General features: G+C 40.0%; 5 protein-coding genes and 1 long non-coding RNA gene across 7 annotated transcripts; 4 read left to right on the top strand and 2 right to left on the bottom strand.

The window, feature by feature from the left end:
- Nucleotides 1-1,108: 1,108 nt before the first annotated feature.
- Nucleotides 1,109-1,855, top strand: LOC124342203. Its single transcript, XM_046795165.1, has one exon. It carries the CDS (start codon nucleotides 1,109-1,111, stop codon nucleotides 1,853-1,855), a length of 747 nt encoding a protein of 248 aa, XP_046651121.1.
- A 538-nt stretch (nucleotides 1,856-2,393) lies between these two features.
- Nucleotides 2,394-4,277, bottom strand: LOC124342204 (glutamate receptor 1-like). Its single transcript, XM_046795166.1, has 10 exons — nucleotides 4,229-4,277; nucleotides 4,107-4,168; nucleotides 3,940-4,043; nucleotides 3,722-3,809; nucleotides 3,491-3,649; nucleotides 3,268-3,418; nucleotides 2,980-3,197; nucleotides 2,788-2,910; nucleotides 2,573-2,721; nucleotides 2,394-2,493 (listed from the first exon to the last, which is right to left on the bottom strand). The coding sequence occupies exons 1-10, from the start codon at nucleotides 4,275-4,277 to the stop codon at nucleotides 2,394-2,396; spliced, it is 1,203 nt and encodes a 400-aa protein (XP_046651122.1).
- A 1,563-nt stretch (nucleotides 4,278-5,840) lies between these two features.
- LOC124342807 lies at nucleotides 5,841-7,434 on the top strand. The gene is made up of 4 exons (XM_046795981.1): nucleotides 5,841-6,107; nucleotides 6,248-6,539; nucleotides 6,605-6,737; nucleotides 6,807-7,434. Exons 1-4 carry the CDS (start codon nucleotides 6,026-6,028, stop codon nucleotides 7,128-7,130), a joined length of 831 nt encoding a protein of 276 aa, XP_046651937.1. The 5' UTR covers nucleotides 5,841-6,025; the 3' UTR covers nucleotides 7,131-7,434.
- A 2,177-nt stretch (nucleotides 7,435-9,611) lies between these two features.
- LOC124342741 (mRNA-capping enzyme-like) lies at nucleotides 9,612-18,306 on the bottom strand. Of its 2 annotated transcripts, none has more exons than XM_046795877.1 (6): nucleotides 11,437-11,636; nucleotides 10,589-11,129; nucleotides 10,340-10,525; nucleotides 10,183-10,280; nucleotides 9,921-10,117; nucleotides 9,612-9,839 (listed from the first exon to the last, which is right to left on the bottom strand). In XM_046795877.1, exons 1-6 carry the CDS (start codon nucleotides 11,508-11,510, stop codon nucleotides 9,760-9,762), a joined length of 1,176 nt encoding a protein of 391 aa, XP_046651833.1. In that variant the 5' UTR covers nucleotides 11,511-11,636; the 3' UTR covers nucleotides 9,612-9,759. The 2 variants fall into 2 exon arrangements, with proteins under 2 accessions (XP_046651833.1, XP_046651834.1); XM_046795878.1 differs by lacking the exons at nucleotides 10,589-11,129; nucleotides 11,437-11,636 and adding exons at nucleotides 17,127-17,667; nucleotides 18,072-18,306 and having other exon boundaries at nucleotides 9,615-9,839.
- On the top strand, nucleotides 12,642-22,027 carry LOC124343024. The gene is made up of 2 exons (XR_006919108.1): nucleotides 12,642-12,725; nucleotides 21,646-22,027. It is a non-coding gene; the product is annotated as an uncharacterized LOC124343024 (long non-coding RNA).
- LOC124342690 (putative fatty acyl-CoA reductase CG5065) lies at nucleotides 19,065-21,443 on the top strand. Its single transcript, XM_046795793.1, has 8 exons — nucleotides 19,065-19,477; nucleotides 19,558-19,806; nucleotides 19,872-20,017; nucleotides 20,090-20,268; nucleotides 20,343-20,478; nucleotides 20,539-20,785; nucleotides 20,853-21,106; nucleotides 21,174-21,443. The coding sequence occupies exons 1-8, from the start codon at nucleotides 19,280-19,282 to the stop codon at nucleotides 21,265-21,267; spliced, it is 1,503 nt and encodes a 500-aa protein (XP_046651749.1). The 5' UTR covers nucleotides 19,065-19,279; the 3' UTR covers nucleotides 21,268-21,443.
- Nucleotides 22,028-23,034: the final 1,007 nt, after the last annotated feature.

The following is a 23,034-nucleotide window of genomic DNA, read 5'->3' on the forward strand; positions in this document are numbered from 1 at the left end:
AACATTTGAGTAAGAAGTAATTAAACTCGTCGGATGATTAGGGCGAGGAGAGTCATGGTGATGGTGGTTTGTGGATGATTATTGTGATTACAAATGTTTCGTCGGGAATTTCCAATATTTAATTCCGGGAACATTTTCCAGCTTCACCGCGTCTAAATCTCCGCATCTATATAAACCCCTTCCACTACCACATCCACCTCCTGGAAAACCAGAATAATAATAATGCAACATGATAATAATGTGAAAATGTCCAATTTGGGTTTTCTGGAGGGGAAAATTATTAGGAAGTGCTGTGGTGAATGTTTTTCTGCTGGTGAAACCTATAAACTGGGTTCAAAGGATTTGGTGCGGTAGTAATAGAACTGGTCCTATCATTGCTTGAATAGTGTCGGAGTTTTTTCCGCTCTTAAACGGCATTTACTTCGCACTAATGATGCCGGAATTCACTGCACATCAGTCCTCACGCAGCATTCTATTTCGTCCGACAGTCAAATCAATTTTCCTGTCGATCATATTGTTAGGCCTCATCATTACAACATCAGCCACAGCGAATGTCCGCCGTCTGAAAAGACCAAGAAAAAGTAAGTCTAATAAATAAAAATTGATATGAATTTCCTATAGTTAACAGCACAATATTTCAATATGTATACAATTGTGCGGTTTATTATAATGTGTTGTAACGTAGAATTGCCATATGTATTTATAGATAAGTCAATATTTTATCAAGCTGTTTAATTTTGATTTGTTCGCACAAAGATGATAGGCCTATTTCTGATCCCAAGACACTTCCGGCGGGTTTGACTCCTCTTAATAGTTTGCCATTCAACTGTGATAAATGGATCCATCGAAGTAAAACCACCAAGCCTGTTATCATTAACTGTTGTTTCAATCGAAAGAATGCACCTTGCGGCACCGGCACTAGTGTCGCCTACGAAGTCTCTTGCAATCGAAATCTTGGACTCAACAAGGTCCAGGAAAGTTCGTACCAAGTCTGTCACGACCGCAGCAACGACAACACTCTCTACTCGCGGTCAATACGCTGCAACATCACACAAAATTGGCGGCACTTTCAAATCATGTGATGAGGCAGCAGACTAAAAAAACCACTATGGCTTGGCGCAGGGGACCCAAACAGCTCTTCTACACCTGGAATTCCAAATCGAAATCACTCATCGACCATTCTTACAAGGAAATAGGACAAGTGAAGAATCTCAAAAAGGTACTGAACTTGACGAGCGTGGCCAATTACATCGGCGGACACCCGAAACGCATATTCTATCTGGCCAAAGGCCATTTGAGCGCCAGGGCCGACAGCGACACGCCCAACATTGTATGGGAGACGTCGACTTATTATTACGTCAACTCGGCTCCGCAATGGCAGTCGATCAATCAGGGCAATTGGTACCAGCTCGAAAAAGCTGTTCGGGAATTCAGACAAACTCGTATAAAGAATACTTTGGTCATCATCACCGGAACTTATGGAACGTTCACGTTGCCCGATTTAAACAACAACCAACAGGAGATCCACATGATCACCGATCAAAACGGCAAAGGACATGTACCGGTGCCAAAGTATTTCTGGAAGATAGTCTGGGACGAAAAAGGCGGCCAGGCGACGGCGTTCATCGGAATTAACAATCCCTACTTGGGCAAAGTCGATCCTGAAATGATTTTCTGTCAAGACGTGTGCGATCGAATGCCCTGGTTTAAAGAGACCACCGTCTACAGAAATCGTCATATCATTATAAAGGGCTACCTATTCTGTTGCGAGGTCAAACATTTGCTTGCCAAATTGAATTACTCCAACGATGTTTTTCTGTCAAATCAAAAATTGTTCAACTCGGGCCTTCTTTAGTAAGGATATTGATGTAATAATCTTCATAGTGTCCTATTAGTTTACCCATAGTCATCCAACTCGAATTATAATTCTCCTGATACCTTGAAATAAATACAATTGATATCTAAGATCTGTTGTGTAATACATTGCGATTTGATATACTCGGCAGGAAAAGCGATAACTAAATAATTCATTTGGTCCTGCACATTTGCTATTGAACAAACTCGAATGTCTTATTTTTAAAAAAATAACAAAATCAATATAAAAGGGTCAATGATTATTTTATAGCTGTATTGTGGGCGAATTATTAAAAGTAAAGAACTATTTAATGTTTGCCCAGATAACGGAAAGTAATTTAGTATTCGATTTCTATTACCGACACTATATCGCTAGTTCGCTACGTCATTCTTAATTGTGCCGATTAACGCCCCAATTAAAGGAAAGTATTAAATAATCGATTCCCTGTAATACAAAATGCGTTCCCATATGAAGGCCAAAATGGAGACGACGACGCCGACGCCCCACAAAAGGAAAGCGCTGAACAGATAATTGAGAGTTAATTTTTTATGCGGATGAGAACGTAGAGTGACAACCGGAACTGAGCAGCGATTCGGTCCAGGTAGGAAAGAGCTTCTCCAGTGATTGAATAATCCCAACTGCCGTAGCCAAACAACACTTGAAATACTCACCATTAGAAAATAAAATGTAATAACGCAGTTAATTCATTTGACTTACTTGTAGTTAAACATGTCAGTTAAAGCGCTACCCTTGTGTAAGGCGAAGCCGTGCTGATCCGGGAAAAGTGGTTCCTTGGCGATGGCCAGTCGACATTTCTTATTAACTTTAAAATCGTTGTCTATCCGAACTTTTAAAACAGTTTCCTCCTAATCAATACAAATTATTTAGTTATTAATCAAATAGCCAGTGAATGTAATTAACGGAATTTATACGTGGGGAAAAGCTTTGCGCTGATAGTAGACTACGTCTTCGACGTGCTCCAATGATGGCAACTGGTTTTCCGGATGAGCTTTCAGATGGGCTCCCAGTTTGGCTAGGACTCCGGATGTCGCCTCCTGATTAAAAATTTTTTAAATGATTTGTTGTTATAATAAGATTAATAGTACGCGTGTAATATTACTCACAAATAGTATGGATTCGACTGAAGTGTGTTTCAACACCGTTATCTGGACGTCGCGACTTTCTGCCAAACTTTTGACGGTGGTGATGACGGGCAAGAATTTCGGGGCCATCAAATAAGACACCAGACTGCTAGTGTACGAGTTGACGAAGACGACAGCTATCAAGCACCAGGCGGCCACCACTAGTCTGGTTGACAAACTGAACGTGATGACTTCATTAGCTGATAGATAAAAGATGATTTTAATTAATGGATTCTTGATTGATTTTATTTTGAGAATTTGGACATTTACGATTGGCCAGGGCTCGGAAGAGGAACCAGAAATGTGGTAACCATCCTCTTTCTCCGTGGAATGATTGTCGATGAATCCTCCATTCAAATCGTGAAATCCATCCGAGAACTAGGGCTACGATAAACATGCTAAGAATAATCCCGATCCATACCTGTAATAAATCATTTGAAAAAGGGCTCAGAAAAACATTTAAATCAACAACAATAATCAAATAGTGGACCACCTCGTATTGAAATGGTTTAACAATTCCAGAAATGGTGCTGTCCAATTGCGGATAAGGAATGAGAATCGACGTGGGATCTTCTGAAAATGCAAAAGTGAAATCGACCACCTGGGATCGAGGATAAGTCACGGATAAAGACGCGGCTATAATGTCAATTTCCTATACAAACATAAGGAATAACAATTAAATTGATATTATTATATGTTGACGTATTATACTATGTCTACTTACGCCAGCGATGACCATTCCGACCATTCCGTTCCATGAGCCGTTTACAAAGGCACCGTAGGCCCCGTCGGGTGGCCCGACATATTCAAAACTGGGCGGTGGGGTGGAAAAGATCAATGGCCGCATTGATTCCAATTGCATAAACATGTTGGTATGTATACGGGGCTTCCCCGGTTGCTCTACATATAGAAATGTATAACAAATAAAAGAAAAATACTCACGTGAACTGGTGCTTTTCGGCCAGCCATGAAACGATTTGGTGGACAAAGCCATTGACATGGCTGATGTTTCTTCCGGTGTGCTCAATGATGATGTATGGAGGGGCCTGAGGAGGCAAAAACCAGCAAAGAGTTACGTCATTCAAAAGGGGGAAACCAAAATTTCTTACGTGTATCGTCCCGATACGAAAATGACGTCCCTGGATAATCTCGTTGTCCATGGGGTCGTTTCCTTTATAACAACCAACCGACGAATGAAATAATACTTGACGAAAAATGACTCATAACTTACCATCGGCCGTGGTACTAATCAGGATGAAACCCCAGTAGAAGACCATCATCTTGCGAATGGTGGCAGATAAGCCGACGCCATTTCATTTTATATACTGTATACGTTGCCGAAATATCGTAATAAAAGACTCGACGTATTAGTTTGAATCATTTAACCGACGAGTTGAGTGAATCGGCTAAACCTAATATAAATTGATGAATTGTATAAATATCAGAATACGCCCTCGTACCGTTCGTACGGTATAATATGTACGTATTTCCAACTTATCGGAAGCCAAGATATAACTCGCCAAAAAGTTGCGACGACAAGATAGTTAGATTTTGATTGCTTTTTGGCGTGACGCCCGGCTAACTTTGAAAAAAGCTTATTGTGTTGAATAATAAGTTACCAATCTCTGTCATTCACCTTGTCGTCAATAAAACAAAAGAAAACAAACAAAAAGTTCGGGACTGTGTGTGTATAGTAATTTCTTTCTCCAGAGATTCAATCTACTAAATACAATCGGGTCTAATGTTACACACATGTAACACACTGTGTTAGGTTACCCCGACGGCTTTAAAGGCCCATTTTGTAGGTAAAATCATCAATTCTTATTTGATTTCCCCCAAAAAAGGAATGAAAGGTTACGCAGTCTAATATAGAATTATTTTATCTCAATGGGGAATAATGCTATAACAAAAAATTGAAGAAACATAAGAAATGGCCAAACGTATAGCGTTCCCAGCGTGCCCTTTTTTCTGTTTTGGGGGGTACGAGAAAACATGCCAACAACAAATTTGTTTTTATTGTCCCCTTGTTTTGTTGTTATGGAGAGGGGCATCTGTGCTATATGTTACATGTGATTCAATAATACAGTAAGCTGCCGCTTTTATTGACGTCTCTGGACATTAAAAGCTCTTACTCCGCATTAATAATACCAAGACAGAACAAAACAACAGTCTTAAACTATTAGATGTGACCCATTTTGAATTCACCAGGATGACAAGGCCATTTAACACGGCGTCGCTATAGAAAAGCCGATTGACCTCGTTCCATCTATTTCACTGAAATAAACTGGATTATATAGGATGTCGCCACCCAATAAAATTTGCATGCCAAGAGTTGGCAGCAATCAAATCCAGCTTTCTATGGTAAAATTATTTTGGCGTTGTTGTCGATTCTTAATTCAGTCATTCGCAATTGTATCCGATTTCGGTGCCGGAGAAAATCAAATCCATATCGCTGCTGAACTGTGATAGTGTGTGTACAGTTGTTATTGTTGCGCGCTATTGATATTTGTCCAACCGATTTTGATTGATCGAAGTCGACGAGGCGTAACTTTTGTTTCCATCCTTGTCAGTTGAACAGTCAGCCGAGAGCTCGGTCACGAGTCGATTCCTACACACAGAATATCAGAATAAACAAGACCCATATGGTTTCAATTTTTTTTTCTGTCCAGTCTGAACTATATGCACGCTATCGCGACGGTATGTATAACCCCCCTATCCGTATATGATTTCAAAATGGGTATGGTGGTATAGTATACACACGCCCCTGTCATTGATTTGTATCCGGATTGGATGTGTTGTGCTGCTGCCATACGGAGTCACACGTACTACTACGCCGAGCGGAGCTGCTCAAATCGCCACCAGGATATCCAGCCAGGACGGAGGCCCCCTTTTTTTTGTTGTTGTCATCCATTTGTAGGTAAAAGACGTACGGTGTTCCCCGTGTGATAACACAAAAGACTGTGCTGTCCAGTTTGACTGAGTCCACCTGGCTCAGTCAGTCCTCTGCAAATCATCGATTGGAAAGGACATGGACAGCGTCGACGTTGCGGTGACTATGCCCGACAGACAGTTGGAAGACCTACTACAAATGGACGACGATGAAGACGCCGGTAAGAACATCTTTATAATCACTAGCAAAATTGGATTCTTTCCATTATGTCGAATGGGAAGATTTATTTGATTATAGTTTAAGTGTATAGAGTTTGATGAGGGATTTAGTACAACTTGGAGTTTATTTGTGCATGTTCAGACCAGAAAACGGCCATCAAAATTTTCAACTTGGAAGCGGTGGCCGGCAAAATCTTCAATTGCAAAAAGAAAAGTGTCGGGGAATTCGACGAGGATGTGGATGACAAAGGGGCGGACAATCCACTGGCCGTCCTAGAAGTCGAACTGGATGCTGAGGACGAAGTCAACAGCGAGAACATGGCAGATTGGCTCAAGAAACTTCACATGCGGACACAGCATCTGGTCGGCAAAGTCACGGTGAACGGCATGAGCCGATTAGCGGCCACAAATAACGTCGCCACTGCTCTCACACGGTCAATTCAATGTCCACCTTTATTTAAAATCAATCAACTTTAATTCTTTAACGATGAAAAAACAGGTTCAAGGGGAAGGCCCGGGTCGATAATTCAGGTAATCGTGCGTCGTCGGACGGAAATAGTAATGGGGACAACAACTCGGCAGAAGAAGGTCAATCGACATTCCCTGAATTGCCTACGACTCCAACCGGAATTGTAAGTAGAACAGGGTTATTATATATAACAATTAACAATCGTTTCTATCTCCTTAAATGTGTCAATCAGTCTAAAGATGTTCCGACGGAGAAGGAGAATCCGAGCAAGGAAAGTGTTGCTGTCCGATCCAAGAAAGAAATGAAACCGTCCAGCAAAACGAAGACGGCCAGACGTAAGGAAACGTCTCCCAGCATCAGTTCATCCGGAACGAAAGCGTTAACCTCATCCAGTGAAATACGTAAAACCGTCAGAACAAAATCCCATCCGACTGCTATTAATAGTCTTCCGGCTCCGGCCAGAACAGCAGCAGTTGTTTCGTCATTGAAGACGAACAAAGTCAAAGCCATCAAAATAAGCGTCCGCTCGTCCGGCATTAAATCCAAGGTTCATTGAGAATTTGGACATCGTCAGACTAATACTCTTTTTGTGAATATATAATCTATATTAGTGTACTGATGTCGGGTTGATTGTTATTGATTTGTTTAAAAAATCGCTGTAATGCATTATATATAACTCAGACTGCATGGTGCTTCCCCGTAGCTAATTGGACGTTGGTCATCAGATAATTAAGAATGTAGGAATTCAGGATCTTCATTCATCACGTCCGTTATAGATATACCCTGCAGTTTCTCAGACTTTTAACCTTTTTGTATCATGTAGGAACGAGTAATAATATAATAAATAGGGTTGGCAATCAGTTCACATTTCGGTCATCGCATGTTCAATATTCGAATTCTGAATGTACATAGAGTAGAATTCGATTGTAGCAAACGGAATACCAAACACGACCGATTTTCGTGAATTCGCCCTGAACGGTTCAATACATCGGTTCACCTTTGCCATATATAATCGAACAGAACTATTCAATTTGTCACGACGAGAGGGCAATTCGGTTTTGACCTCTATTTGTTCGTAAGTTTTTTTATTCGAAATTTTATTTTTGCGTGATATAGATTTCGGTTAAGTGCATTTAGTACACGTCACCGTTTACCCCCCTCCGGCTGTTCACCTTATTGATTGAATCGTGTAGGTCTTCTGATTTACAATTTCTCAGACCTTTCACGTGATATTCTTCCGCACGGAACAGATTTTTGGCAGGTAATGTTTGACATTCACGTGTGAAACGTTGTGAAACTAAACACGTTTCATCAAATATCAAATAGAGTTACAAGCTATAATATACTATAGCTTTTATTGATTTTAAAAGGCAATTTTGTGCTGACATGTGAACTGTGATTGTCAACAAATGAATGAAAAAGAAGCAAAGTTTTTAGAATCCAAATTATTTTATTATCCTGAAGTCAATCATTAAGAATTACGACAAATGAAATTTTAAACTGAGAAACATTGATCAGCCGCAGCGTATTTTATTCTTTCCGGTTTCCAACCTTCTTCTTCCGCATATCTGTCTTTATTTCCAGTTCCGACTCGGTTTCAGATTCGCTGTCCGTTTCCGACTCTGATGAGCTGCTGTCAGACGATTCCGTTATCTCCTCAGTAGTCAACTTTCGGTTGAGGATGGCTCGTTGCAAGGCTTCAATGCAGGGCAGTAGCAGATTTTGTTGCGAGGGGAATAAATTATTGCAATCGTGGTCGGATTCGCTGATCAGGATCGTTTTCAAGAAGAGACAGAGCTCCTGGGTCGAATTGTCCAGATTGGCCGCCTGGCGCTGGATCAAACAATTGATCCGGCCACTCGTCCGGCACTCGGGGAATCTTCCGCTTGAAAATGGCGACCATCAGTTTGACGATGTTGGTTTTATTGCTCCTCAATGGGTCCTCCAGTATCAAGTACCAAGTACGAAGAAACAGTTCATGCGGCCGGTTGAATTCGTCGACGACCAGCTGGAACAGTCGCCCAATGAAATTGAAATCCAGCGACCAATCGATATGACTCTCCATCAGTTTTTGGCACAGACGGACGTACAGATGCGAATTGGCCGGATCCCCAACGGCTTTGTCGTAGATAACACGAACTAAATCATTCTCCACTTCCGGTTGGTCCATCTGGTGGTGGCTCAAAAGCACTTGGATGTGATTGACCACCCTGTCGATAACTTCCTTATTCTCCGACGGTAACATTTCCATGAAGCGGTTCATTTGGTTGCGCCATTCCAATCGGGAAATGTTACGGGGATGATCGCCGAAGTATTCGAATCTTTGATGGGGTTCCGCATTATTTGGCAATCCTCGAAGACGCAATTTGGTTTTGTCAGGTCGGCTGAAAAGGTAATTCCATGCCAGACGACAACACAGGATGACGATATAGAAAAACAGAGTAACATCGTGGCCAAGTGATCCCTGCAGGTTGGAAGTGTAACTCAGGAAAATTCTAAAGGGTTTCGGGAGCTGATTGAATTGCATTCCGATAAAGTTACCATCCAATTCCGTTTCCGGTACCATCCAATTACTATCCATTTCGATACAAGGTTTGGAGTTGTTTGTTTGTTGATCAAACGTAAAATGACTTACGAGGTTCGTTTTTCCGATACTTATAGACAAGGGGGGCTTGGATGGCGTTGGCAAAGAGGGATGGACGACTTTAAATGGCGTTTAAGTAAGGAAGGAAGTGTTTCTTAATGTCGAAAAGCTATTAAAAAGATGTAATTAATTATTTCACACCTTTATCAATACAAATGTAATAATGAAATTGAATAAGAAATTAAGTTAATTGGTTTTGAAGTAGAATCTTTACTGTTCAGCCTAATGTGGTATTCCCTTAGATAACGAAAAAAAAGCGACATCTAGTAAGTCGATTGGACAATCTCCGAATCTACACATTTACATTACTTCGCTCGACGATAATAAAAATAGGATTATATGAGTTTTACCACTTTTAATATACAAGAATAAGGCAATATTCTTGGTTATCGCGTTATTATTTTTCAAAAATGGGACAAATTACAATTATAAAACGGTACACTTTCCGGGTAGGGTATAAAATATTGCAAATGTTCTGGATAAATGAATGGTCTCGATTTGTTCGAAACAAAAAAGGAAAGATAAAACTTGAAAAGCAACTTCAATTTAATCCTTTTGACTGCTCCAGATTTGTTAACAGAAGATCACGAGATACCGCTTTTTCCAACGCAGCCAGTTTTCCTGGAAAACAGAATAAGAAGAATGAATAAATATGCCAATTCATCAAATGAAAAAAAAATGAAAAAAACATTGACTTCTAACCCATAACTGAACGCCTTCCATTGGGATAATTGCGGTCATGGCGCTGCTTGATGAATAGCCATTGGTGATCAAAGTAGCGGCAATCAATGATGCAGCCGTCCAATTTTTTAATTTCCTCCGTCAACGCAATTTGGCCGTGAACTATTTCTTGCACATGTGGGCCCCCGCCCCCTACATAAAGTTGACCTGCTTTGGGCCTGGCAGAAGAAAGAGAATCATATTCTACAGTTCTCAAAACGACCAGATTATTAGTAAAACTTACTCTTTAACTCCTTTTGGAATTTTGAGACGGAAGCTGCACTCCTGAATATCCCCTTCTTGCCACTGAAAGCTGTCCTTATTAGTAAAGCTGCGGTAGAGCTACAAAAAGAACAAATTGATTAAAAATCACGATAACAACGCGCAAGTAGTTGTCAAACCTTTTTTCGAGGGAAAAATACAAGCGAACGAAATGGATATTTGTAACGTTCAACAAATTCACGAGACAAATAATTTTCCGCCTGATGGGCTTCGTGGTACTCGACAATATCCAAATCAAACGCCTCTTTCTCGTCGGATCTCATCCGGTTTTTCATGGCAAACATTCGCGGTTTCATTATTTCATCCTAATACAAATGGATATGAGTTCAAGTTTGACTGGATTTACAATCGGATTAATTATTATTTACCCTGACGCATGCGATACGTTGGAGAATGCTCGAGCTGGTCAGATCCTTTCCATTGCATCTTATAGCGTCACATATGACGAAAGTCAATTTCCCAGTAGTTCCATCTTCTCCGTTTCCATCGCAACTGGCGTCAGCACCGTTTAATTTTTCTCTTGTTACGATGCCATCTAGAAGGGTGTCGGTGATGGGGCGACCGTCGAACGATTCCATCTTGATGGCGTGATCCTCGTCGACACGGAAGATGTGCTGCGTCATGCTCTCCAGGAAAATATCGCCGGAAGGATCGACGTAAAGCAGGAACCGCGGTCCGGATGGTTTGGGTCCCACCACGTAAGGCTCCGATGCCAGCAAATGGACGTTATCCGTCGACAAGGAGACGGGCCACATTACCGAAAAGAAATCCTTTTTTCCTTTGGGAATAAATTTGCCCAAACGCACTTGCAATTCACGGACCAGATCATAGTCCGTCAAAAGATGCACACCTTCCACTTCTTCCCCCTCCAGAAATTTGGTGTCCGGTTTGATTCGACGGAACGTCCCGCTAAAAAAAATTTAAATGTAAGATTGATTTATTTATAATTTCAGTTAATAATTTATGGTTAGACTTATTGACTATTGGGCAACAATAACTTGATCACCATACCATAAGAACATTTCAAATTTTGTTTGATTGTCTCGACCAGAACTAGCAACCAATGGTGTCATTCAACACTCACTTAAAATTAATTGCTATAAACAATTATCTTTCATGATCCAAAATTATATATATGAACTTAACAGAGGATAAGTAACAAAAAATAAAACTGAAACATTTACGTTAGCGTTGAATAGTTTGATTAAAATCTCACCTCCGTGGTGCCTTATTCTGTCCACTTTCTCCACTTCCATCACGTAGCAAATTTGATTCCAGCTGGAATTCCATCTTTGAAAATTTCCACTCAGATTAAGTGATCTGATCACACTTTAATCGACAAAATTCTTGACTTGACAGTTGTGGTCACTTTGAGTAATTTTCCAGACGACTTTTAAGACACAACCTCTTCATTGGGAGTTTGAAATTCCACTGCCGAAAAGCTATGGCTTCTCACTGACAAAATGGTCTCTGGTGAGAGATGCAACATCGTGTGATGACGACATCATCGCGCCCCAGGCGGCCCATGGAAATGCGAAAATCCAGAAATCGAAAAACGTCTGCTCAGACAAGCGTCCCCAACAATGGTTGGAACGTCGAAATGTACTTTGTGGCCTACAATAACATTCTGGTACCTCGGTCGACAAAACCTGGAGACATACACAGTATAACTTATGTTTAGTTTGGGCTGATTGATAATGGTATATTACAGATGCGTATGAAACGAGAAACGCTAACTGGAAACCGGCCAAAAAAACAACAGGCCAATAAGTCATTCAATAACTCGTAAATGCATTAACATTTTCTTGATTTACATGACGTGAGATATGCCTAAACCATTTTAGGAAAGATTTGGACAAATTAACCGTCTTCTTAAACAGCTACATTCAAGATGAAAACTGCCCTCTGCCCCTACTGAATGTCATTTCCCTGCAACGAAAGATAATCTCGTCCAGGGAATAGCAAATAATAAGACGTTGCAGCTGTTGGTACGAGAAAGACAGAGAATAAAGACTACAAAAATATGACAACATTTTATTTTCCAGCTAACAATTTTTCAGTGTGTTTTGTTGCACGTGAAAAATATTTTTGGGGGATTCGTTAACTTCAGCCCTTATTAGGTTAAATAACTTGGAAACCTTGAAACATTTCTCTACGCAGCTGATGGAAACGTGGGGGGCTCTCTGATCTTCTTCATCTTCGTGTATTCAGTTAAGTCATGGCCTCCGCTAGTCATAAGCTCTGGGCTCATGGTCAAATAACAGTTGTATTTCATTTTTTCCAGTAACGTTGGCAATTTTCGGCTATTTAATATGCAGTCCAGTGTGCGGGGAATCCTCGTTATTGTTGTTGGAGAAATGAAGCAGCAAGTACAAGTTAATCTCTGTCGTGCTGAAAACATCACACTTAATGGGATCATCAAGATTTACGTATCAGGAGTTCGACAATTTCTAATCAAAGACGACCTCTGAGCACCTTACCTGCTGCGAGAAATAACTTGAAACGGTAAGTGCAAAAGTAGTTTGGTATTGTAGGCCTAAATGTAAACAGCAACGTAAACGTTTGTTTTTGGGTGTAGGATTGAAACGATTCAGAGCCCTGGATCGTCTTTTAATATAGGGGTTAGTTTAGTTATTACTTTTCTTCTACGCTATCTTGTGGAACTGTTTTATCTATCAGTTTGTGTTCAAGTTAAGCAACACAATTTTTTTTTTATGTCGTTTGAAGTATTTACTATTTAGGGGGTGGATAAGGATCTTGCTTATTCACTAGAATGAATAGCACGTACGATTCTTGTATTTGTAATTGTTATTATTGGGTTTTTAGACATACATTTGAAATTATTATATATTATTATAAACTAAACATCAAATGGTGATTTATTAAAATGATCATTTACATGCATTGGTTGCCTCAGAAATGGACTGAGATATTATTAATTTCGGTGGGTTTAATGGGCACTATTAGAATTTTTCCTGGCCTACTTTTTAATTGGAAAAGAAATGCATTTCTTTTTTTACAATCAATAATGTCGTTCCTCCGGTCTAAAATTGACCAACGTCTCACTGATCTCTCACAATTTTTTTGCTAGACCCACATCCATGGCCATCGGGGAAGTCTTTGTGAAGATTTTGCAAAGTACGTCGTACTCGTAGTCTAATACCTACCAAATTTGGAAATCATGGGTGCGAGGTGACGAGTAAATAAAACTTGGCATAACTTTGAATAACTGTATCTGAAAAAAGAATGTTCACTCCGTTCATAGTATTAACAGTGTCGGTCTGATAAATTGTATGGGCTATAATAGACTGCATTGTGGAAATCGGTATTCTTGCAAGATATCTCTGAATTCAAATTATTCAATTCAAACGTTTTTGTTTAAATCACTGTAATGCAACAGCAACACTACAGGAACCCCCACCCCCCTACATGGTGCTTCTCCGTAGTTTATTGGACGTTGGTCAGATAAGAATGATGGAATTCAGGATCTTCATTCACGTCCGTTATATTATAGATATAAACTACCCTGCAGTTTCTCAGACTTAACCTTTTTGTATGTAGGAACGAGTATCATAATAAATAGGGTTGGCAATAAGTTCACATTTCGGTTATCGCATGTTCAATTCGAATTCTGAATGTATGGAGTAATAGAATTCGATTGCAGCAAACAGAACACATCAAACGAGCGTTTTTGTGGATTCGCCCGGAATCGTTCAGTCAATCGGTTCACCTTTGCCATATAATCGAAACGAATGGAACTATACAATTTGTCCGGGAGCAATTCGGTTTTGACCTCTATTTGTTCGTAAGTTTTTTTATTCAAAATTTTATTTTTGCGCGATATAGATTTCGGTTAAGTGCATTTAGTACAGTAGTACACGTCACCGTTTACCTCCCTCCGGCTGTTCACCTTATTGATTGAATCGTAAAGGTCTTCTGATTTACAATTTCTCCGACCTATCACGTGATATTCTTCCGCACGGAACAGATTTTTGGCAGGTAATGTTTGACATTCACGTGTGAAACGTTGTGAAACTAAACACGTTTCATCAAACATCAAATACAGTTGCAAGCTATATCCTATAGCTTTTATTGATTAAGGTAATTTTGTGCTGACATGTGAACTGTGATTGTCAAGCAAATGAATGAAAAAGAAGCAAAGTTTTTAGAATCAAAATTATTTTATTATCCTGAAGTCATCATAAGGACGAATTACATGACACGAATGAAATTTAAGTCTGAGAAACATTGATCAGCCGCAGCGTATTTTATTCTTTCCGGTTTGCAACCTTCTTCCTTATCTCTGTCTTTATTTCCGGTTCCGTTTCCGGCTCTGTTTCAGATTGGCTGTCCGTTTCCGACTCTGATGAGCTGCTGTCAGACGACTCCGATATCTCCTCAGTAGTCAACTTCCGGTTGAGGATGGCTCGCTGCAAGGCTTCAATGCATGGCAGTAGCAGATTTTGTTGCGAGGGTAGTAGATTATTGCAATCGTGGTCGGATTCGCTGATCAGGATCGTTTTCAAGAAGAGACAGAGCTCCTGGGTCGAATTGTCCAGATTGGCCGCCTGGCGCTGGATCAAACAATTGACGCAGTCGGTGATCCACTCGTCCGGCACTCGGGGAATCTTCCGCTTGAAAATGGCGACCATCAGTTTGACGACGTTGGTTTTATTGCTCGTCCTCAATGGGTCAATGTCCTCCAGTACCAGCGGCCGGTTGAATTCGTCGACGACCAGCTGGAACAGTCGCCCGATGAAGTCCAGCGTCCAATTGATTTGACTCTCCGTCAGTTTTTGGCACAGACGGGCGTACAGATGCGAATTGGCCGGATCCCCAACGGCTTTGTCGCATATAACACGAACTAAATCCTTCTCCACTTCCGGTTGGTCCATCTGGTGGTGGCTCAAAAGCACTTGGATGAGATTGACCACCCTGTCCAATACTTCCTCATTCTCCGACGGTAACATTTGCATGAAGCGGTTCATTTGGTTGCGCCATTCCAAACGGGAAATGAGACGGGGGGCGCCAGGATCGGCGAAACCTTTGGCCAACAGGGCATCCATTGTGGATTCGATGCTTTGATCCGGTTCCGTATTAGTTGGCAATCCTCGGAGACGCAGTTTGGTGCTGTCAGGTCGGCTGAAAATGTTGGTCCATACCAGACGACACAACAGGATGACGAGCAGGGAAAACAGAGAAGCTATCCCGATGACAAGGGATCCCAGGGTGGAAATGGAATCCAGGAAAAAACTCATGGCGATCGGGAGCTGATTGAAATGCGTTGCGATTAGTTCGACAGCCATTTTGATTCAAGGTTTGGAGTTGTTTGTTTGTTGATCAAACGTAATGACTTTCGGGGTTCATTTGTCCTATACTTATAGACTAGGGGGGCTTGGAGGGCGTTGGCAAAGAGAACTGGACGACTTTAAATGGCGTTGAAGTACGGAAGGAAATTTTTCTTAATGTCGAAATGATATTAAACGGATGCAATTAATTATTTCACACCTTATTCAATTAAAATTTTATTGGGAAATTGAATAAGAAATTTAATATCAGTTGTTTTTTTAAATTTTAATCAAATGTGCAGCTGATGACGAAAAAAAGCGACATCTTGTTTATCGGATGGACAAACACCAATTTACATTTACGTTAGCTCGTTCCATCGTTCAACCGTTCGACGAAAATAATATAAGTCGAAATAAGTTTTCAAACGGATTTAATTAATTATTTCGAACATTTTTCACTAAAAATAAAAGAATGAAATTGTATAAGTAATTTAAGTTAATTGGTTTTGAATCAGAAACTTAACTGCGCAGCCAGAATTGGTACGAAAAAAGCGACATCTTGTGAGTCAAATGGGCAAACGCGAATAATTTTGCATTGGTCCGCTCGACGAAAATCAAAATAGGATGAGCTTCTTTGCTTTTTTATTATCAAGTTAAATTTTTTTGGCACAAGTAATAAGTATATAAGACGATAGATGAAATCCACTTTCCAGGTAAAGTATTGCTAATCTTTAGGATTCATTAATGGTCTTGATCCGTTCTAAACAAAAAACAGGAAAGATAAAACCAGCAGGAAAACATCTTCAATTAAATCCTTTGGATTGCTCAAGATTTGTCAGCAGCAGGTCACGAGAGACCGCTTTTTCCAACGCAGACAGTTTTCCTGGAAACCAGTAACATTAAAAAAGAAAGAATGTAAATATCCTATAAGTTCATCAAATGAAACAAAATTGACTTCTAACCTAAAACTGCGCGCTTTCCATTGGGGTGATTGCGATCGAGTCGCTGCTTCATAAAAATCCATTGGTGATCAAAGTAGCGGCAATCAATGATGCAGCCGTCCAACTTCCGAGTTTCGTCCGTCAGAGTAATCTGGTCGTGAAATATTTCTCTCCGAAATGGGCCCCCTACATGAAGTTTAGCTTTTTTCGGCCTAACAAGAAAACGAAGAATAACAATAGAACTATTTAATGAAAGAATAATCTCAAAATGAGCAGTTAACTCACTCTTTAACTCCTTTTGGAATTTTGAGACGAAAGCTGCACTCCTGCAGGTCCCCTTCCTGCCACTGGACGCTGTCTTCATTGGTAAAGCTTCTGTAGAGCTGAAAAAGAACCATTTGATTATAAAATTACGATAACAATAACGCGCAAGTGACTGTCTAACCTTTTTCCGAGGGTAAAAGACAAACGAGCGATACGGATATTTGTATCGTTCAACAAATTCACGAGACAAGTAATTCTCCGTTTGATAGGCTTCGTGGTATTCGACAATATCCAAGTCGAACGCCTCTTTCTCGTCATGTGGCAAACATTTGCGGTTTCATTATTTCATCCTAATACAAATGGATATGAGTTCAAGTTTGACTGGATTTACAATCGGATTAATAATTATTTACCCTGACATACGCAATACGTTGGAGAATGCTCGAGTTAGTCAGATCCTTCCCGTTGCATCTGATGGCGTCACAAATGACAAAAGTCAATTTTCGAGTAGTTCCATCTTCGCTGTTTCCTTCGCAACTGGCATCAGCACCGTTTAATTTTTCTCTTGGGATGATGCCATCGAGAACGGTGTCGGTGATGGGGCGACCGTCGAAAGATTCCATCTTGATGGCATGATCCTCGTCTACACGAAAGATATGCTGCGTCATGTTCTCAAGGAAAATATCGCCGGAAGGATCGACGTAGAGAAAGAAGCGCGATCCTGTTGGCTTGGGGGCCACCACGTAAGGCTCGGATGCCAGCAAATGGACGTTATCCGTTGATAACGAAACGGGCCACATTGCCGAAAAGAAATCATCTTTTCCGTTGGGAATGAATTTGCCCAGACGCACTTGAATTTGACGGACCAGGTCAAAGTCATTCACGAGACGGACACCTTCCACTTCTTCTCCCTCAAGAAATTTCGTGTCCGGATTGATCCGAGAGAACGTCCCGCTAAAAAAAATTTAAATGTAAGATTTATTTATTTAAGATTTCAGTTAATAATTTATGGTAAGGCGTGTTAAGTTTTATTTATTTATATTTTCGGTTAATAATTTAATGTAACACTATATTGGGCAATAACGGGATCACCATGCCAGCTAGCATAAAAGCATTTTAAATCTAGTGTTAAATTGCCACGAATCGCATTACAGAACGGAATTTGAAACTCATAGTAGGCTACAGCAACTAGCCATGGTGTCATTCGACGCTAACTTAAAATTTATTGCTATAACAAATATCGTTAAATCTTGCAGAGCTAAAATTTCTTATGAACTTAGTAAATAAGTAATAACAGAAAAATCATTCTGAAACGTTCACGTTAAACTTGGCGTTAAATATTTTGATTAAAATCTCACCTCGGTGGTGCCTTATTCCGCCCACTTCCTCCGGATCCATCACGTGAATACTTTGATCGATATCCCTCCATCTTCTCGAAAATTTCCACTCAATTGGCTTGATCTAATCACACTTTAAAATCGGCAAAATTCAAATTGATAGCTAATCAAACACGGACTTGCATTCACTTTGAATAATTTTCGAGACGACTTTTAAGGACAACTTTTTCTTTCCGAGTTTGGAATAACACTGATAAAGCGCTATTTGGAAATTGAAATGGCGTCTCACACAAAATGGACCCAAGGGACCAATGGGGTGAGATGTAACTATTATCGTGTGATGACGACAGGATGACGACAACAACGCGCCACTCGTGGGAATGCGAAAACGAGAAATCAAAAAACGTCGGCCTGAACAAGCAACATCGAGTCATGGGAAACATCGAAATGAACTTTGTGGCCTATGCATTAACATATCTGATAACATTCTGGCACCTTGGTCTGTTGGAGACTCAAGTGCCATGTTCTCTAAACGTTTTGGCTGATAATAAAACGAGAAACGCTTATTACTTGAAAGTGGAAACCGGCAAAAAACAAACAAACAGGCCAAGTCATTCAATAACTCGTAAATGGGCATAAATGGGTTAAAATTGTCTTGATTTACATGACGTAAGATATGCCTAAACCAATTTAATACAAAATTTGGACAAATTAAACGTCTTCCAAACAGCTACATTTAAGATGAAAAGATTTCATTCGAATTAAAAAGATAATCTCGTTCAAGAAACAGCAAATGCGACGTTGGCAGCTGTTAGTACGAGAAAGATGAAAAAATCCGAAAAAAAAATTTATTTCCCGGGCTAATAATTTTTCAGTGTTGTTGCACGTGAAAAATATTTGTTGGGGGTTCGTTAACTTGGAAACCTTGAAACATTTCTCTACACAGCTGATGGACACGTGGGGGCTCTCTGGTCTTCGTGCATTCAGTCCATGCCAAGTCATGGCCTCCGGTAGTCATAAGCCCTGGGCTCATGGTCAAATAACAGTATTTTTCACGTTTTCAAGTAACGTTGGCAATTTTCGGCTTTATAATATGCAGTCTAGTGTGCGGGGAATCCTCGTTTTTGTTGTTGGAGAAGTGAAGCAGCTATAGTACAAGTTACTCTGTCGTGCTGAAGACATCACACTTGGGATTTGGAAGCCACGAGATCTTGTTGGTTATTATCGCAATGGCGGATATCAGCATCCAGCATTTTTATGGAGGTCGATCTGTTTTCGTTACTGGAGTTACCGGATTTATGGGCAAAGTCTTGGTCGAAAAACTACTCAGATCTTGTTCGGATATAGACAAAATTTACCTGATGATCAGAACTAAACGTGAAGTGATCCCCAGCACTCGTCTACAGGAATTGATAAGCAACAGTCAGGTATAATATTTCAGAGTTTATTATAGGAATAGTTGAATTGCTTTTTGTGTAATTGTATGATGCGTTTCTGGTGTGTTAAGGCGTTTGAATGGCTACGACAAAATCAACCCGATACCTTGAAAAAGTTGATTCCAATCAGCGGTGATGTGTCATTATCGAATCTTGGCATTTCACCAACCGACATGCGAGAACTTATTGACAATGTCTCTGTCGTTTTCCATCTGGCAGCTAGAGTCAAGCTCGATAATAATCTCAGGGAGGCCATGGATTGTAACGTTAAAGGACCAAAACGAGTGGCCATCCTCTGTCAACAATTAAAGAATCTGAAGGTTCATTATTACAAACTCATTTCATCCATTTAATATTTATTTAAATCCTATTTTGATACACACAGGTGTTGGTTCATGTTTCCACCACTTACAGTAATGTGGATAAAAAAGAGCTGGCTGAGCAGATTTATCCCGCATCGCTCGATCCCCAAAAGCTGATGGATTTGGTGGACTCGATGGACGACCAGTTGTTAGCCAGCTCCACTAAACAGTATTTCACAGTCTAAAGGATTTTGCTTAGGGTCAGCCTAATTAATGAATAAATTCAAATCTTTCGTGGCAGGTTAATTGGAAATTCTCCCAACGTTTATGCTTACACGAAAGCTCTTGGTGAGAATGTACTTGAGGATCTAGCTCAATGTGAAGGCAGTTTTCCTCTAGTGATTGTTCGACCTTCCACTGTCATTGCTGCAATAAGGGAACCCATCCCTGGCTGGGTGGATGATTTTAATGGCCACAGTGGTAAACTGACTATCATAAAGGATAAGAGGAATATAGGAAGAGTAATGTTATTTTATTTCCCTTTTTTTTTACAGGTCTACTAGCTGGAATGTTGAAAGGATTTATTAATACTGTCAAAGCCAATGCTGAACTCATCACTGACTTGATGCCAGTTGACATTCCAATTAATCTGATGATAGCAGCAGCTTGGGATAAAGGAATTTACGAAACGTACACAGTTTCTATTGTAGTTTAATTATGATAACGAGCAATAATTGTATTCTTTTCTAGATCAAACGAGACAATATCGGTGTATAACTGCTCATCTGGAACGCTGAATCCTATTAGATGGTGGGAATTCAAACTTTGGGGTATGCGCGCCTTCGATAAGTTTCCTTGCAAAGAAATGATGAGATGCCCCAGCGTTGAAATACGAACCAACAATCTGATTTATGAAATTGAACTTGCACTGTATCATAAAATACCGGCCTTCTTTATGGATGCAGTCATTCGGTTGAGTGGCAAGAAACCTTTTCTGGTGAGTGATGGCCTGTGTGCACCTAACTAATGTCAGACTTGATGCTATATTTTCTTGTGTATTTCAGACTCGGCTGTACCAGAGAACGCACAAGGTTATGTCATGTGTGGAATTCTACAATCTTCGTGAATGGCAATTTGTCAGCCGCAACGCTTCCTATTTGATGGGCAAGATGTCAGATGATGACCGAAACACTTTCAACTTTGACGTGCGACAAATCGACTGGGAATCCTACTTGGAGGTTTACGTTTCAGGAGTTCGACAATTTCTAATCAAAGACGACCTGGGCACATTACCTGCTGCGAGAAATAACTTGAAACGGTAAGTGCAAAAGTAGTTTGGTATTGTAAATGTAAACAGCAACGTGAACGTTTCTTTTTGGGTCCAGGATGAAACGATTCAGAGCCCTGGTTCGTCTTTTCATGTTGGGGTTAGTATTGTTTTTCTTCTACGCTATCTGGTGGAACTTGTTTACCAATTAGTTTGTGTTCATGTTAAGCAACACAGATTTTTTTTTCGATGTCGTTTAAAGTATTTAGGGGGTGGATAAGGATCTTGTTTTACTCAAATGACTAGCACGTACAATTCTTGTTGTAATTGTTATTATTGGGTTTTTTAGACATACATTATTAGAGGTAATTATAAAATAAACATCAAATGGTGATTTACTAAATGATCATCTACATGCATTGGTTGCCTCAGAAATGGACTGAAATATTAATTTCGTTGGGCACTATTAGAATATTTCCTGGCCTACTTTTTAATTGGAAAAGCCATGCATTTCTATTTTTACAATCAATAATTTCGTTCCTCTGCTTTAAGATTGACCAACGTTTCACTGATATCCCACAATTTTTTAGCTAGACCCACATCCATGGCCATCGGGGAAGTTTTTGTGATCTGAGAATAGTAACCAAAATGATGTGAATCATTCAATCGTATCAGCAACTTTTAGGTAGCTATTCCTTTTTTTTTACCTTGCAATCAGTGAAATATTCTCCGGTAATGTCAGCTACTTCGTCAGCTACAGCCAGGTGAATAGTGGTCTGCGCACCTTGTTTGGCATTCTGAAATCAGGAAGTTTCAAATGAACTTGCGCTTAATTGGCATGCCGTTTTTTTTTTTTTGTGTCGCATGTGACTAACCTTGAAGAAAGGGGCGATACAGGCGGTAATAATTTTGACTTCTATTTATAAAACAAAATTGAGAAGTCAATGAGCGTAATTAAATCGTACGACTTCTGTCAACTGTTTTCGTTACATACTAAAATTAGCTTCCCGCAATAAATCAGTCTTGACAGGTCCCGGGCACAAACAATTAATCGTCACTCCTGTGTGGGCAAATTAATAATTTCATCAAGATTTTGCAAAGTACGTCGTAGTCTAATACCAACCAAATTTGGAAATCATGGATACGAGGTGACGAGTAAATAGAACTTGGCTTAACTTTGAACAACAGTATCTGAAAAAAAAAAAGAATTTTAACTCCGTTCATAATAATAACAGTGGCGGTCTGAAAAATTGTGTGAGCTATTATTATACACTGCGTTGTGGACATCGTTCTTGCAAGATATCACTGAATTCAAATTATTCAATTCAAACGTTTTCGTCATAGTGTGAGCGACGGAAGAAACATTGATGATGCGGGAAGGAGCCGATTTTTTCAAAATTCCTGTTTCTTTTCAAAATCAAAATTTCTGTGTTTCAAAATCGATGGCCGTCTCTTTGCCGATTCCCGTATTGGCTCCGGTGATGATGGCCGTTTGGTGTTGGTGCTCTTGCAATCTTCCCTCGTCCAAATCAGATAAGCTTTCAAAGAGCTTAGCGCTAATGTAATCAACATCCTAATTTGCAGCAGAAAGGTAAACGAAAAATCAAACGTCTTTTGGAGCTTAGCATCGAACTGTGTGGTGCCAAAATAGAAAGGAAGACATGAAAACAAATCAGTTCGTTTCTCCTTGATTTTTTGGGCATGGGGAGATAGACATAGAATATGTAAAACTACGAAACTAGTATTTCTCGTCATAACTCATAAAAACAGCCAAACTAACTGTCACTCTTCATTTGTTTAACCGACTTGAAGAACAAGGATGGTGTGAATTTAGAAAGGGGCTCGAGATTTATCTTCGTGAAGCTGCTTCGTCTAATTCCAGGAATTGTTTGTATACGTAGTATACCATTTTCACCAAAAATGGACTGAAACTGTTCCAGATAACGAAGTAACGTTACATAATGAGTGGTTTTCAAATC

The sequence above is a fragment of the Daphnia pulicaria genome, chromosome 6 (assembly GCF_021234035.1).
Source record: "Daphnia pulicaria isolate SC F1-1A chromosome 6, SC_F0-13Bv2, whole genome shotgun sequence".
Lineage (NCBI taxonomy): Eukaryota > Metazoa > Arthropoda > Branchiopoda > Diplostraca > Daphniidae > Daphnia > Daphnia pulicaria.